At 37.2% G+C, this 12,717-nt stretch overlaps 1 protein-coding gene across 7 annotated transcripts in view; it reads left to right on the top strand.

Annotated features, from left to right (window-relative positions):
* The window catches only part of SEMA6A (semaphorin 6A), a 212,168-nt gene that overhangs the window by 110,640 nt on the left and 88,811 nt on the right, over positions 1-12,717 (top strand). For all 7 annotated transcript variants that reach the window (XM_070742905.1, XM_070742901.1, XM_070742907.1 and 4 more), the window contains exons 2-3: positions 3,874-4,009; positions 9,265-9,382. In XM_070742905.1, coding sequence (XP_070599006.1) covers positions 3,910-4,009; positions 9,265-9,382 — 218 coding nt within the window. In that variant the 5' untranslated portion in view covers positions 3,874-3,909. The remainder of the gene's footprint in view (positions 1-3,873; positions 4,010-9,264; positions 9,383-12,717) is intronic.

Here is a 12,717-nt window from a genome sequence, read left to right on the forward strand (position 1 = left end):
CATTTCCTGTTAATGGGAATTGATATTCATTAATAGATTAATCTTCTGAGTGAAAATATTTATAATGAAAATATAATAGACTTGCTCATTTTCCTTGGATAAGCATCCTTTTTCCCATTTGATTCCTAGAACAGCATTATAATTGTCCAAAGACAGGCGTTATTTTAAAAAATAATGCTATGCTAAAATGTGTTTGTGAGGTCAGACCTAAAAAGTTTAAACAATAGTAAATAGTGTTGCTTTTATTTCTTAAAAATAAATTTATTATTTCTTAGGACATAATGATTTCAAATAAATACAATGGACCCTGTGCCTATAGCAAAAACAGGTGGACCAGATCAATTGTTATACTATTTAACAGGTCACTCATTCTATAGAATCCATCTACCTTGTACACTCCTATGAGTATAAACACTTTTATTATCTCTTCTTCTATTTTTGTAATGGAAGTGAAATAGTCTGGTAAATGAATGAATGCACACTGTACATGAGAGGTAGTGAGAAATCAAGCATAATCTAACTTTAGTGGGGCAAAATTACCACTGGCAGTATTTTTCACATACTTAAATAAACAGTGTAAAGTCTGTTTTGGATTACAGCCACATTCAAAGGTCTGATCTTTCCTTCTTAGAATGTTTAAACAGAGATTTGGAGGGCACTATTTATGCAACTGCTCATAGTGCGTGCGGGTGTATGTGTGTAATATATGTAACCATATATTAAAGATGACTTTCTACTCACATTGATAGACATATTTCTTCTGTAACCTGAAACTTTTAGACGTGAGTTTAATCAGTTTGGGACATTAGGTTGGGAAAGTTGAAAATGCATGAATCATAATATCAAAACTGAAAACTTGCTTATGAGTTAGTCCTGATTTGCATAGGGTTACAAATTTGGGATGCAGAAATCAAGACCGCTTCTAGCTGACAGCAAAGAAAATCCAGAAGGATATAGCTTTTTGCTGTGGTTATCTAGATTTTTGCAGCTCAGATTTTGTAGTCCTAAATATAAAGAAATTTTATTTTAATCACATGCAAAAAATAGGTGACTCTTGTGTGTATATTTAAGTTGTTTAAATTGATTACTTATGATAGTTCATGCAGCTGCCTCCCTCTGATGTGAACATAAATGACTCTAGAAATGTAATTCCCTTTGACATGTCTCTTTGACATGTGTTCCTAGATTAATAATTTTAAAATTATGTATACAGTTAAATACAAGCAATTAAGGTAACATAATTTCATTTGCATAATTTAAGATTCTTCATAGTATATTGAGTAATACTCAGCTCTCTTTCTTGACTACATTAGGTGTTTTAATTTAAAGGCATATCAGTCAAATCACAGAATTAATCTGTTTATATTGGACAAATTAGCCAGTATTGGCTGTGAAATTTCATTTTGAAATGAAGCAGAACTTATTAATGCATGTTTTGATATAAGAAAAAGTATAATATTAGATGGAGTTTCAAAAGGACACACTGGCAGTTTATTTATTAAATTATTGTGCTGTTCAATTCACTGTTGAAGTGATTCTGGGCATCTTAAAAATCGATAAAAAGGAACATAAGCAATTAAAATTAATATAGATATGATAGAAAACAAAAACCAGAGAATAAGCAGCACAGAGGTAGGATCTTTTCTCTATTCTGTTAGCTATCTTTGGCATAGAGCAACAGTCTTCGTTACAACGCTTTCATTTCCTTTGTATAAATGAAAATTTTGAAACTTTGTAAAACAATGAACACAAAACAGGATAGAATTAAAAAACATCCTATATTGATTTATCCTATGGGTTCCGCATTCCCATAAACTTTTCTATTTGTTTCACTTTACATATGAGAATTTGTGTAACCAAGTTCTTATATTTTTTCGTTAAGAAAATTATTTATAATTAATACATTACATAATTCAATAACAAGGTCTAACTTAGCTTTTGAAACTAACTATGGGAGCTAACCTTCACAGGGCTATCCTTTTCTTATGGCTAGCAAAACAGCCACGGGGGTTAGAAAACTGTTTCTGGTAGCTGATAGCAGCTTCTAGGGGCAAAGAAGATGCCATTGCTGCTCTGTGTTAATAGCTTATTGACTGTTGTGGTTAGCTCTGGCCCAGCTCCTGCCCCAAGGAATGTGCAGGTGGATGTGGGGGAAACATCCACATGCCGCAGGCCTGTTTTGCTCCCGATGGAATCTGCCGATAAAGCCTCCTCTGACCAAGGAAGTGTGAGTGACAGGGAAGAGGCGAATTTGGTAGACAGCCCAAGAGGAGATCAATCATCTGTATCATCCCTGGATTCTGAACAAGAATTAATGACACATCCACACATGCATAGAGTGATGCATAGGAGACAACAACTGAAGGATTATTACAAGAGAAAATGAGGCCACCTGTGGTTGGGTGGGGCTGCTGTAATTAGTGCTACAGATAAAAGTGCAGCTTGGTGTTTTAGCAAGCTGCAGTTTATCTGATTCATTGTTTCATCAAGATTGTGGTTTTTGTGCTGTTCAAGATTGTGTGTGGACTCTCTGGACTTTAAAATTGGACTCAATTTCCCAGTTATTGGGTGAGCAATTGGATTGCATTTAACCTGTGCCTTGTGTGTACCAGAAAATCCCTTTCACATTTAAAAGGGAGCTGTTTCTGTTTTTCTGTTTATAAAAACTTTTGGGTTTTCCTTTTATTGTGTGGTGTGTGTCTTCCTGGACTAATTACCCTGTAATTACGGGCAGTTGAAACACGCCGGCAGAACATTGACTGACCATTCTTTTTCTTTTAAAATGAATATACCTGTATGTAACATTTTATTGTGTATAACCAAAAGGCAGGGGAGGGTCCCCCGTATTACTCATTGGTTTTGGCAACTTTAATATATGAGTACCTCAACTCTCAGAATGTCCCGGCCAATATGGCTTGCCTCAGAGCTATAGTGGCGCAGGACTTATAATGAAGTATTGCAGGCTAATTCTACTGACTACCAACTACCAGCAATTTGGCATCTCGAGTCTCACTGACTCAAGGTTGGCTCAGCCCTCCATCTTTCCCAGGTTAGTAAAATGAGAACCAGATAGTTGGGGCCAATATCTTGACTCTGTGAACTGCTTAAAGATGGTTCTAAAGCACTTTTGAGTGGTATACAGTGTTCCCTCGATTTTCGCGGGTTTGAACTTCATGAAAAGTCTGTACCACGGTTTTTCAAAAATATTAATGAAAAAATACTTCACGTTTTTTCCCTATATCACCGTTTTTCCCGCCCGATGATGTCATAAGTCATCGCCAAATTTTCATCCGCCTTTAATAAATATTTTTTAAAATAAACTTTAATAAATAAACATGGTGAGTAATAATCTAAATGGTTGCTAAGGGAATGGGAAATTGCAATTTAGGGGTTTAAAGTGTTACGGGAAGACTTGTGATACTGTTCATAGCCAAAAATAGTGTATTTGCTTCTGCATCTCTACTTCACCGAAATTCGACTTTCGTGGGCAGTCTCGGAACACATCCCCCACGAAAATCGAGGGAACACTGTATTAGTCTAAGTACTATTAATAAATTGATGGATGGATGGATGGATGGATGGATGGATGGATGGATGAATACATACATACATACATACATACATACTTTATTGTCATTGTATGTATATACACTGTATATCCATACAATGAAATTCACATGACGCCTAAAGATCAGTCCTAACACACATTGCAATCCCCAAAAACATGCCCCACCTGCCATATATTCTATTATTGCTATTGCTATAAATGCTACTGAAAGTTATCAATGTTAAAGTAATTGATGTTGATTGGTTTATAGTGTTCATGTAGCAGTTGATCATAAAGGCTTTCATTATCTTATTTGTCTTTCACAGGGTGAAGTGAAGGATTAGTTTCCCAGTTGAACTACTATGAGGTCAGAAGCCTTGCTGCTATATTTCACACTGCTACACTTTGCTGGGGCCGATTTCCCAGAAGATCCTGAGCCAATCAGTATTTCGCATGGCAACTGTAAGTATGAAAGGCTGAAATATTTTTTTCTCCTTCCTTTCCCAATATTGGGTCAGTTTATTGCTAACCAAGATTAAGGACTACAGGGTAAAAACATCCTTTCTGTGCATCTTCTCCAGGCATCTACAGTATATTTTTTTTCATATTCCCTACCATTATTTATTTATGCAAAACAATTCACGAAACTACTGTGTCCTGGGCCAGTCTATGAATATAGAAGAAATCTTAGTTCAGGTGTGGTATTCACTCACCTTCCCTACCGGTTTGCAAATCAGAGCATGCACTTCGTCCACCCATGTGCAAAGCATTCTGTGCATGTGCACAGCATCAAAAACATTAAGTCCTTACATCCAGGCAGGTGGGCAGGACCACTTGCACTCAGCATTACTGGTGCACACCATCCAGATAGAACCGCCTGAATACCACTACTGCCTTAGTTATCATTTCTGTCTCTAAATCCTGTTCTCCTCCAGACTCATGTGATTTTCATGTTAAACTTTACAGTCACATCTTTTTCTTGAAAAGTATTAAGCAATATTTCTTTCATAACCAAAATGAGATGGGCAAAACAAAAGCACTGAAACAAGAAGAATTAAACTTTGCTATTGATCCAAAACAGCACATTTCTGAACATAATGTTCAGAATTGAAAGATTATTCATTTAACTTGCTATCTAGCTATTTACTTAGCACATAGGTAGCAATAAATTTACCACTTCTTTAGCCTTTGCAATTCTAATGTAAAACAGAACTAAAGAAAGCAAAACAGTTTTCATTTGAGTCAATATAAAAGTGGCAGCTTGCCTGGAAGAGGAAAGTTAGTATCCTACTCTGTTCCCCATTGGAATGCAGATGCATCCAAGAGAGAGAGAGAGAGAGAGAGAGCATTTGCAAAGCTTTGAAAAGACTTAATGTAAAACTTCACTGTCACAAGTGGTACAAATTGAATGTGTCCTCTTTAAATAAATGAATTAATGAATTGAATTAATGAATTGAATTAATAAATAAATGAATTAATAATTTAATTAATTAATTAATTAATTAATTAAGAATGACAAACACCTCCCCCCCCCCATGCACTGAAGAGTTTCTAACTATTTCATAGTTCATAGTATGTAATGTGTTCTGTCGGGCTCTCTGGTAGACTCCTCCCAAAAATTCACAGGTACAAATTTCAGACACACACACGTTTGAAAATTCAAAACAATGTTCTTTATAATGAAAATTCACTTAACCTAAGCCCTCTTTTGGTATAGCAAAGAGCACTCTTCTCCAAACAAACTGGTAATTTGTACAAGTCCTTTATCAGTTCTGTGATACTTAGCTTGCAGCTGTAAGGTAATTCACAGTCCTTCTTCTTTCACAAAGTGAAACACACTTTGCTCTGGTTTAGTTTCAAAGCGGGGGAAATCAGCACACAAAAGGTCAAAGTCAGTAAAGCGGTCACGAAACACAACGATCAGATAATCCTCCACAATGGCCAAACCCACAGGCTGCTATTTATAGCAGCCTCACTAATGACCACAGCCCCACCCAACCACAGGTGGCCTCATTTTCTTTGATAATAATCTCTCAGTTTTTGTTGCCTATGCATCGCTCTCCGCATGCGTGGCTGTATCATTAACTCTTGTTCTGAATCCAAGGAGGAGCTAGATAATTGATCTCCTTCTGAGCTGTCTGCCACACTCTCCTCCTCCCTGTCACTCATGTCTTCTTGGTCAGAGGAGCCTTCATCATCAGATTCCACCGGGAGCAAAACAGGCCTGCAGCATGTGGATGTCTCCCCTACATCCACAGTCCTTGGGGCAGGAGCTGGGCCAGTGCGAACCACAACAGTAATGGGGATGTACTAACTATAGATAAACAAAATTAGATAAACATGCAGGAGAAGTTGCAGTTAGGTAACAGAGATATCAAACGATTCTGTTTCATCAGGGTTAGGCACATATAAACCTCTTTTTGAAGAAACAATCTTTAATTGACCTTTAATCACTCAGCAGACCAGGTGTGATTGGCTGACTGGTGACAAGTGGGTCTGGACAGCCAGTAATGTAGCCCTACAAGATCATAAACTTTTAACATTATTGTGTGATTTATATGGATTACGGTAATTACATTATATATTTTCTATGCTGCTCAAGACAATTCCTCTTCACTCAGTGTGGCCTAGGCAAGCCAAAAGGTTGGGCACCTATACTGTAGACCAACTAAAATGAATATAAATTGATATTGCCCTGAGCTTTTTTGGGAGTGTAAAGATTGAAGTGTTCTCCAGAAAAATGTATTTGGTGCAAGCCTTAACAGGGGCCACTGAATTTGATTTGAGAGTAGGGCACAAACTCATCTCATTTGACAAAGACAATCCCCATGGAAATCCGAGTTCTTGTATTTTAAATTGAGGAAATCAATGCTCTCAAAGTACCTGCATCCACATTTTATTCAAATTCCAAACATAAACATTTCATTGAATTTTAACCAGCATTTCAATGAACTTTAACCAGCATTACACCAAATCAAATCCTAAACTTTTTCGCTTTGTTATAAAAGACAGAAATGCATCCTAGTAACGTTGATTTCAATTTCCTGCTGTATTGATTCCGTACTTCAGTGTTAAGGCAGAAGGACAAGAAATAAATCCATTAAATCAGATTTGATAAATTATTCTTCAGCTACAGCTACACAGAGAAAGAGGAGAGAGGAAGAGGAGTGAGATGAAGGAGAGAGAGAAGTAGAAATATTGGAAGGGGCCTAGGATTTTGTGAGTGGATGGAGAATAGGCACATAAGTGTTTCCTGCATTGAACCTAAACAAAACTTGCACACCATTTTACTTGTTCGCGGCTAAGAATGGTGGAAAACTGAGCCTAGTGTTTTAGTGGGTGGTAATGATTAGTATGTTTTTACATGGTTTCTGGGTTTGAGGATTCTTTTCATTGAGCAATAAGGTACTGAACTGCAAGGCATTTTCCTTAGTTCTTTATTTTATCAGCCTTTTACTTCTATTACTATTTATTTATCTCTTTGCATTTTGGTTTATTAACAATTCAGTCAACAGTCATTTGTTCTATTTTTAGTCATAGTGTACTTACGATGTGAGAAGTAGGTGAACATAAGCCTATTGAATTGGACAGAGTATCTATTGCTTCTAAAGGTTTACAAGGTTTGCCTCGATTTGAGGGCACTTGAGACATTTTGTAACATAATAAAGTAAAACAGAATTTAATTTACTTTCAATGAAATTCTTACAAGACAGTCTGCAAAGGAAATAAAACTAAATTCTCTTCACTAGTACAAAACTGAAATTATTGAAAAGTTCATTGGATGAATCTCATCCTTCCCAGAAATATGATTAGTGTGATATCCTTGTAAGTAGCCTTTAGTCCTGTCCATTTTTTTCTAATCACAAGACACTGTGGCCATAGTTCCCTCTAAGCTGAGCAGTGAGCAATCGCTCACTTAAAAATCATCATGAACTCAGAGTTTTCCAAACCTGCCCAGAAGCCGAGATGGAAAGAGTGAGAGGGAAGGAGAGAGAGAGGAAGAGAGGAAGAGAGAGAAACAGATAGAAAAAAGAGAGGAAGGAAAAGAGAAAGAAAAAGAATGGGAGTAAGGAAGAGAGAAAGAAAATCAAAATCTAGTTTGAAACTAGCTCAACTATTTAAGTGGCATTTTGATATTGATAGAGTTGCCCTATTATGAGCTCACTGTTATAGACACACAGTACAGTATTTTATTTTGAAATTCTCTGAGGCAAAACAGGATGGGTTTTTTATTTGTTTGTTTGTTTGTTTGTTTGTTTATTTATTTATTTATTTATTATTTCTGTGCCGCCCAGTCCCGAAGGGACTGCCGCTCAGACACTATACTTTTCCGCCCACCCAAAAAAAAAATTAGAGGGAACACTGACTGTGGCTATGGGACAAATTGATAGGTTCCAGGACACATTTTATCCTGACAGATCAACTTCACAAAACTCAATTCTAACTATTTAGATTGCTGCAAAGAATGACAAGAAACCTAAATGTTAAATGTTGAAATCCCCAAAAGAAAGTATTTTAACATAAGCAGAGTAGATATGTTGAACTACAAATATCACCACTCCTGTGAACTATAGGTAATTGTCAAGGATGATGGGAGATGTATGTAGCATTTCTGAAGGGCACATGTTCTAAAGCAGTGTTTTTCAACCAGTGTGCCGTGGCACACTAGTGTGCCGCGAGACATGGTCAGGTGTGCCGCGAAGAAGGAAGCTCAGGTTCCGGTCTCACAACCTTTTGCTGTGAGAGTGAGAAAGAGAGAGAAAGAGAGAGAAAGAAAGCAAGAGAGAGAAAGAGTGAGGGGGAGAGAGAAAGCAAGAGAGAAAGAAAAGAGAAAGAGAGAGAAAGCAAGAGAGAGAGAAAGAAGGCAAGAGAGAGAAAGAAAGAAAGCAAGAGAGAGAAAAGGAGAGGAAGGGAGGGAGAGAGAGAAATGAGCAAAAAGGGGAGAAAAAAAGAGAAATGAGAAAATGATTGAGACAGAGAATGAGAGGAAAGAGAGAGAAACAAAAGAGAGAGAGAGAAGTGACTCTTGATTTAAAGCATATGATAAAAAGCACCCAAAGAATGAGAAAAAAACCCAGCCCTCACCTGTTTTTGGAAATGGTTCAAGAGTGTGTACACACACACACACACACACACACACAAGGGTGGGGAGGAGACAGGGATGGAAAAAGAGAGGAGAGTGTCTTAGGATGTCATTTTGTGTCATTTTGGTTGGTGGTTTGCCCCAGGATTTTGTAAATGTAAAAAATGTGCCGCAGTTCAAAAAAGGTTGAAAATCACTGTTCTAAAGGAAAGGAGCAGAACAGTAGACTAGACACTTGCATCCCACTTGGAAAGTTGAAAGTTCAATCCTAGGCAGGGGGCAAAGAGAAAATACCCGCTGAAAACTCTGCATAGGCATCGGGAAGGCATCTGGACAATAAAAACTCTTTTCCATTCAGGAATTTCGAACCCCCCATCCCCATCTCTCTGCCAACTCCACCTGAAAAGATGAAAGGATTAAATCATCCTGAAGGGGAAAAATCATGATGATGATTGATGCTGACGATGAATATAACAGCATCTTTTCTTACAAATCAGCATATTGTGATCAATGAGATTGTTGTGTGCAATTTAACTGTAATCAGAACCATGTTAATTATAGCATCTAGAGATCTGTCTCTCACTGTCCTTATTTTTTTATTTCTTTTCTTTCAATCTTCTCTGCTTTTCAATAGATACTAAACAGTATCCAGTGTTCGTGGGTCACAAACCAGGACACAACACTCCACAAAGGCACAGACTTGACATCCAGTTGCTCATGATAATGGACAGAACCCTCTACGTTGCTGCTAGGTTAGTATTGTTCAATAAGTGCCTTGGTTTTAGTATACAGTGGTACCTTTACTTAAGAACTTAATTCATTCCGTGACCAGGTTCTTAAGTAGAAATGTTCTTAAGTAGAAGCAATTTTTCCCATAGGAATCAATGTAAAAGAAAATAATGCATGCAAAACCATTAGGAAAGAAATAAAAGCTCGGAATTTGGGTGGGAGGAGGAGGAAGAAGAGGAGGAGGACAGTCACTGCTGAAGGAAGAAGGCGAGGTAAGGGGAATAAAAAAAATCCAAAACTTTAAGTCTTAAAAAAAAAAAGAGGGACTCTGAGGCTGCAAGGAGGAGCCCGTGCCTCCCATTCACCTGGCTCTGGGCTGCCAAAGCCACCTTAAGTGCCACCCAAAGGCTCCTGTGGCAGCCAAGAAAAGCCCAAAATGGCTGGGATTAAAGGGGGAATGGCAAGAAACTGGCTGGGTCTTCGTGCTGTTCTCAAATTTCCTGGGAAATTTTTTCTGGACTCAGGTTCTTAAGTAGAAAATGGTTCTTTCCTAAGTAGAGGCAAAAAAATCTTGAACACCCGGTTCTTATCTAGAAAAATTCTTAAGTAGAGGCGTTCTTAAGTAGAGGTACCACTGTATATTCAAGCAGGATTGTGGGGATTGGCTTCATTCATGTTTTCTTTGGGTGATGTCTGGCATCTTAGCAAAATTTGGATGAGGTTTTATGTTTATTTCCACCTCAAGCTGCTCACATGCTCTCCAGTGGCATAGTTGCCTGTGTTCAATTTCTCCAAATTGCTGCCCTAAGTTCTCTTCAACTGTCCAATAAAAGAATACAAAAATGGCAGTTTACTTGGTGTCTCACTCTTGGTCTTCCTTTACTTAATATTGCAGTGTTTCCCAACCTTGGCAACTTGAAGATATCTGGACTTCAACTCCCAGAATTCCCCAGCCAGCATTCGCTGGCTGGGGAATTCTGGGAGTTAAAGTCCAAATATCTTCAAGTTGCCAAGGTTGGGAAACACTGCTTTATTGCATTTGTTTTTCACATGAAAAGTGGGGTGGCAATTAGTTTCTTTATGAAGCAAGAGGATGCAGGTTCTGGCCACTGAAAGGCTGTTTGCTTCCTTTAAAAAAACAACAAAACTCTGCAAAAATGACTTTGCCCAGTTTCTCAAGCTGTGCACAAGCCCCATGGCATTGTTTGTGCTTACATAAGTTTATTTATTTATTATTTACATTTATAGGCTGCCCTTCTCCAGTGGATTCAGTTCAGTATACACATATAGAACAACGTTTTTTTCATAAACTTAAGAATTCTGTGGTGTATACTTTGAGAACATGGTGGCCTTAGAACGAAAATTGCACCAGTCCATTCTGTCCATGGTGGAATTGTGTTACACAATGTTCAATTAGATTTGTTTCTAATTCAAAACAAAACTAGTACACATTACAGACATTATAAAGTCTTAAAGTTCCTGTGAATTTGGGACCATCACTAATCCCTGATTAAGTTTTCAGTCTTACCTTCAGATTCAAACCTGATCTATGCATTAGATTGACATTGCCACTATATATATATATATTTTGTGTTAGTATATCAAGTTCTTCACATTGTAGTCTTTGAAGAAAGTTATTGGTATTTGTGGTATAAGAAATACTCTGCATGTTACAATGGAAAATTGGGACTCTTAACTCTTCATAGTAGCATGATAGTGCATCATGCCCATTCACTGTAAGATACATAAATTTATATGCTGGGAAATTATTCCTACAGAGCTAAACCATTGATTTATGATAATCTTCCCCAACCTGACATTTTCCAGGTGGCTTAGATTATATCTTCCATCATTTTCAGCTGGGGATGGGGATGGGAATTGCAGTCCAGCACATCTGGAGAACTTCAGGTGGGCTGACCAAAATAGAAATAACTTATTTCTAGTACTAATTGGTAGGATCAAGATAACTGGTGGATGCTTCCTGGACCATATTAGAAGAGTTTTGTTTTGAAAGTGGGGCCAGGTTGTTTTAAGTAGCTGGGGAAAAAAAGGCCATCAAAAACTTAATGCATCAAGCTATTCCTTTGAATGAAAGATTGCATTACAGACTCAGGCTAGAAATCTTAGGGGAAAAATAGCAATAATTTTATGATCCAGAAGCAGACAACTTTTGGCCTTCCAGATGTTTTTAATGAAAGTTTTTACAGTTCCTTCACATTAGCAATGTTGTCTGAGATTGAAGGACATAGAGATCCCAAAAAAATCTGCAGACTACCAGGTTGTTTCATTCTGCACAAGAAGAACATTTCCTCAAAATTGTAAAATAGGAACAATTGGCAGTTGTTCTATAGACTGTGAAAAATCAAGCTCTCGCCATCAACTTACACATTTGGTACGCTAGTCAGAATGCATTTATATGCCTTCACTTGTAGTGCTTTAGCAGTACTGCTGATCAGAATACACTAGCTGATAGCTTCAGCTGTTACCAACTCAATTTACATATTTATCTAGGGTATAAGAACTTAAAAAGAGTCTCACTGGACCAATATAGGCCAATATTCTGTATTGGAGAATGCCAATTACAGGAATTCATGAAGCTTAGCAACTTGAGCATGAAGCAATAGCCCTCTGTCACTGTTGCTCCCTTTCAGCTGGTATGTACCATGTGGTGGAGCAGTAAACAGGCATAGTAGTTACTAATTCATTTGGAATATTGGCATCCTTCTCCTGTGTTTATAAAAGAAGCTAACTGCCTGTTTTGGAAAAAAATAAGCAACAATGTTGTACATTCCTCAAAGTTATAAAAATATATTTTAACCATGGTAGTTCAACCATTTATTTTTAAAATTATAGCATAGAAAGAGCCAGACAGAAAAGAATATAAAATATGTATAAAATATATTTGGCACATTTGAAATTTATCTGTATCACATTATACAAATTATTTGTTTCATCTTCAAAATCTCATATACTATGTGGGATTGCATCTTGGCCAGTTTCTAATAACTTTCAGAGATTTGTTTAAAAACAAATCATAACTAGGAGGAATTCTTTTTCAGTAATGTGAAATAAAATATGGGCTGTGAAAAGGATGGATGTCTCCTAAAGCCAGAACATTTTATATCCAGAGAGAACCATTTTTAAATATCCACACCAGTTCAGTACTAAGAGACTGTTTGCTATAAATGGTTAAGGCCTCAGACTAGAAGAAGGAAGTTCACAGTTTTTGTTACACGGCCAGTTGGATGATCTTAAATAAGTTGTTTTTCTTAGTTCTAGACAGAAGGACCTGGCAAGCTACTTCTAAAAAATGCTGCCAAGGGAAATTTCAGAGAGTGGTTGCCAGGATTAAAAACTA

This window comes from Erythrolamprus reginae, chromosome 2 (genome assembly GCF_031021105.1).
Source record: "Erythrolamprus reginae isolate rEryReg1 chromosome 2, rEryReg1.hap1, whole genome shotgun sequence".
In the NCBI taxonomy this organism is placed as follows: Eukaryota; Metazoa; Chordata; class Lepidosauria; order Squamata; family Dipsadidae; genus Erythrolamprus; species Erythrolamprus reginae.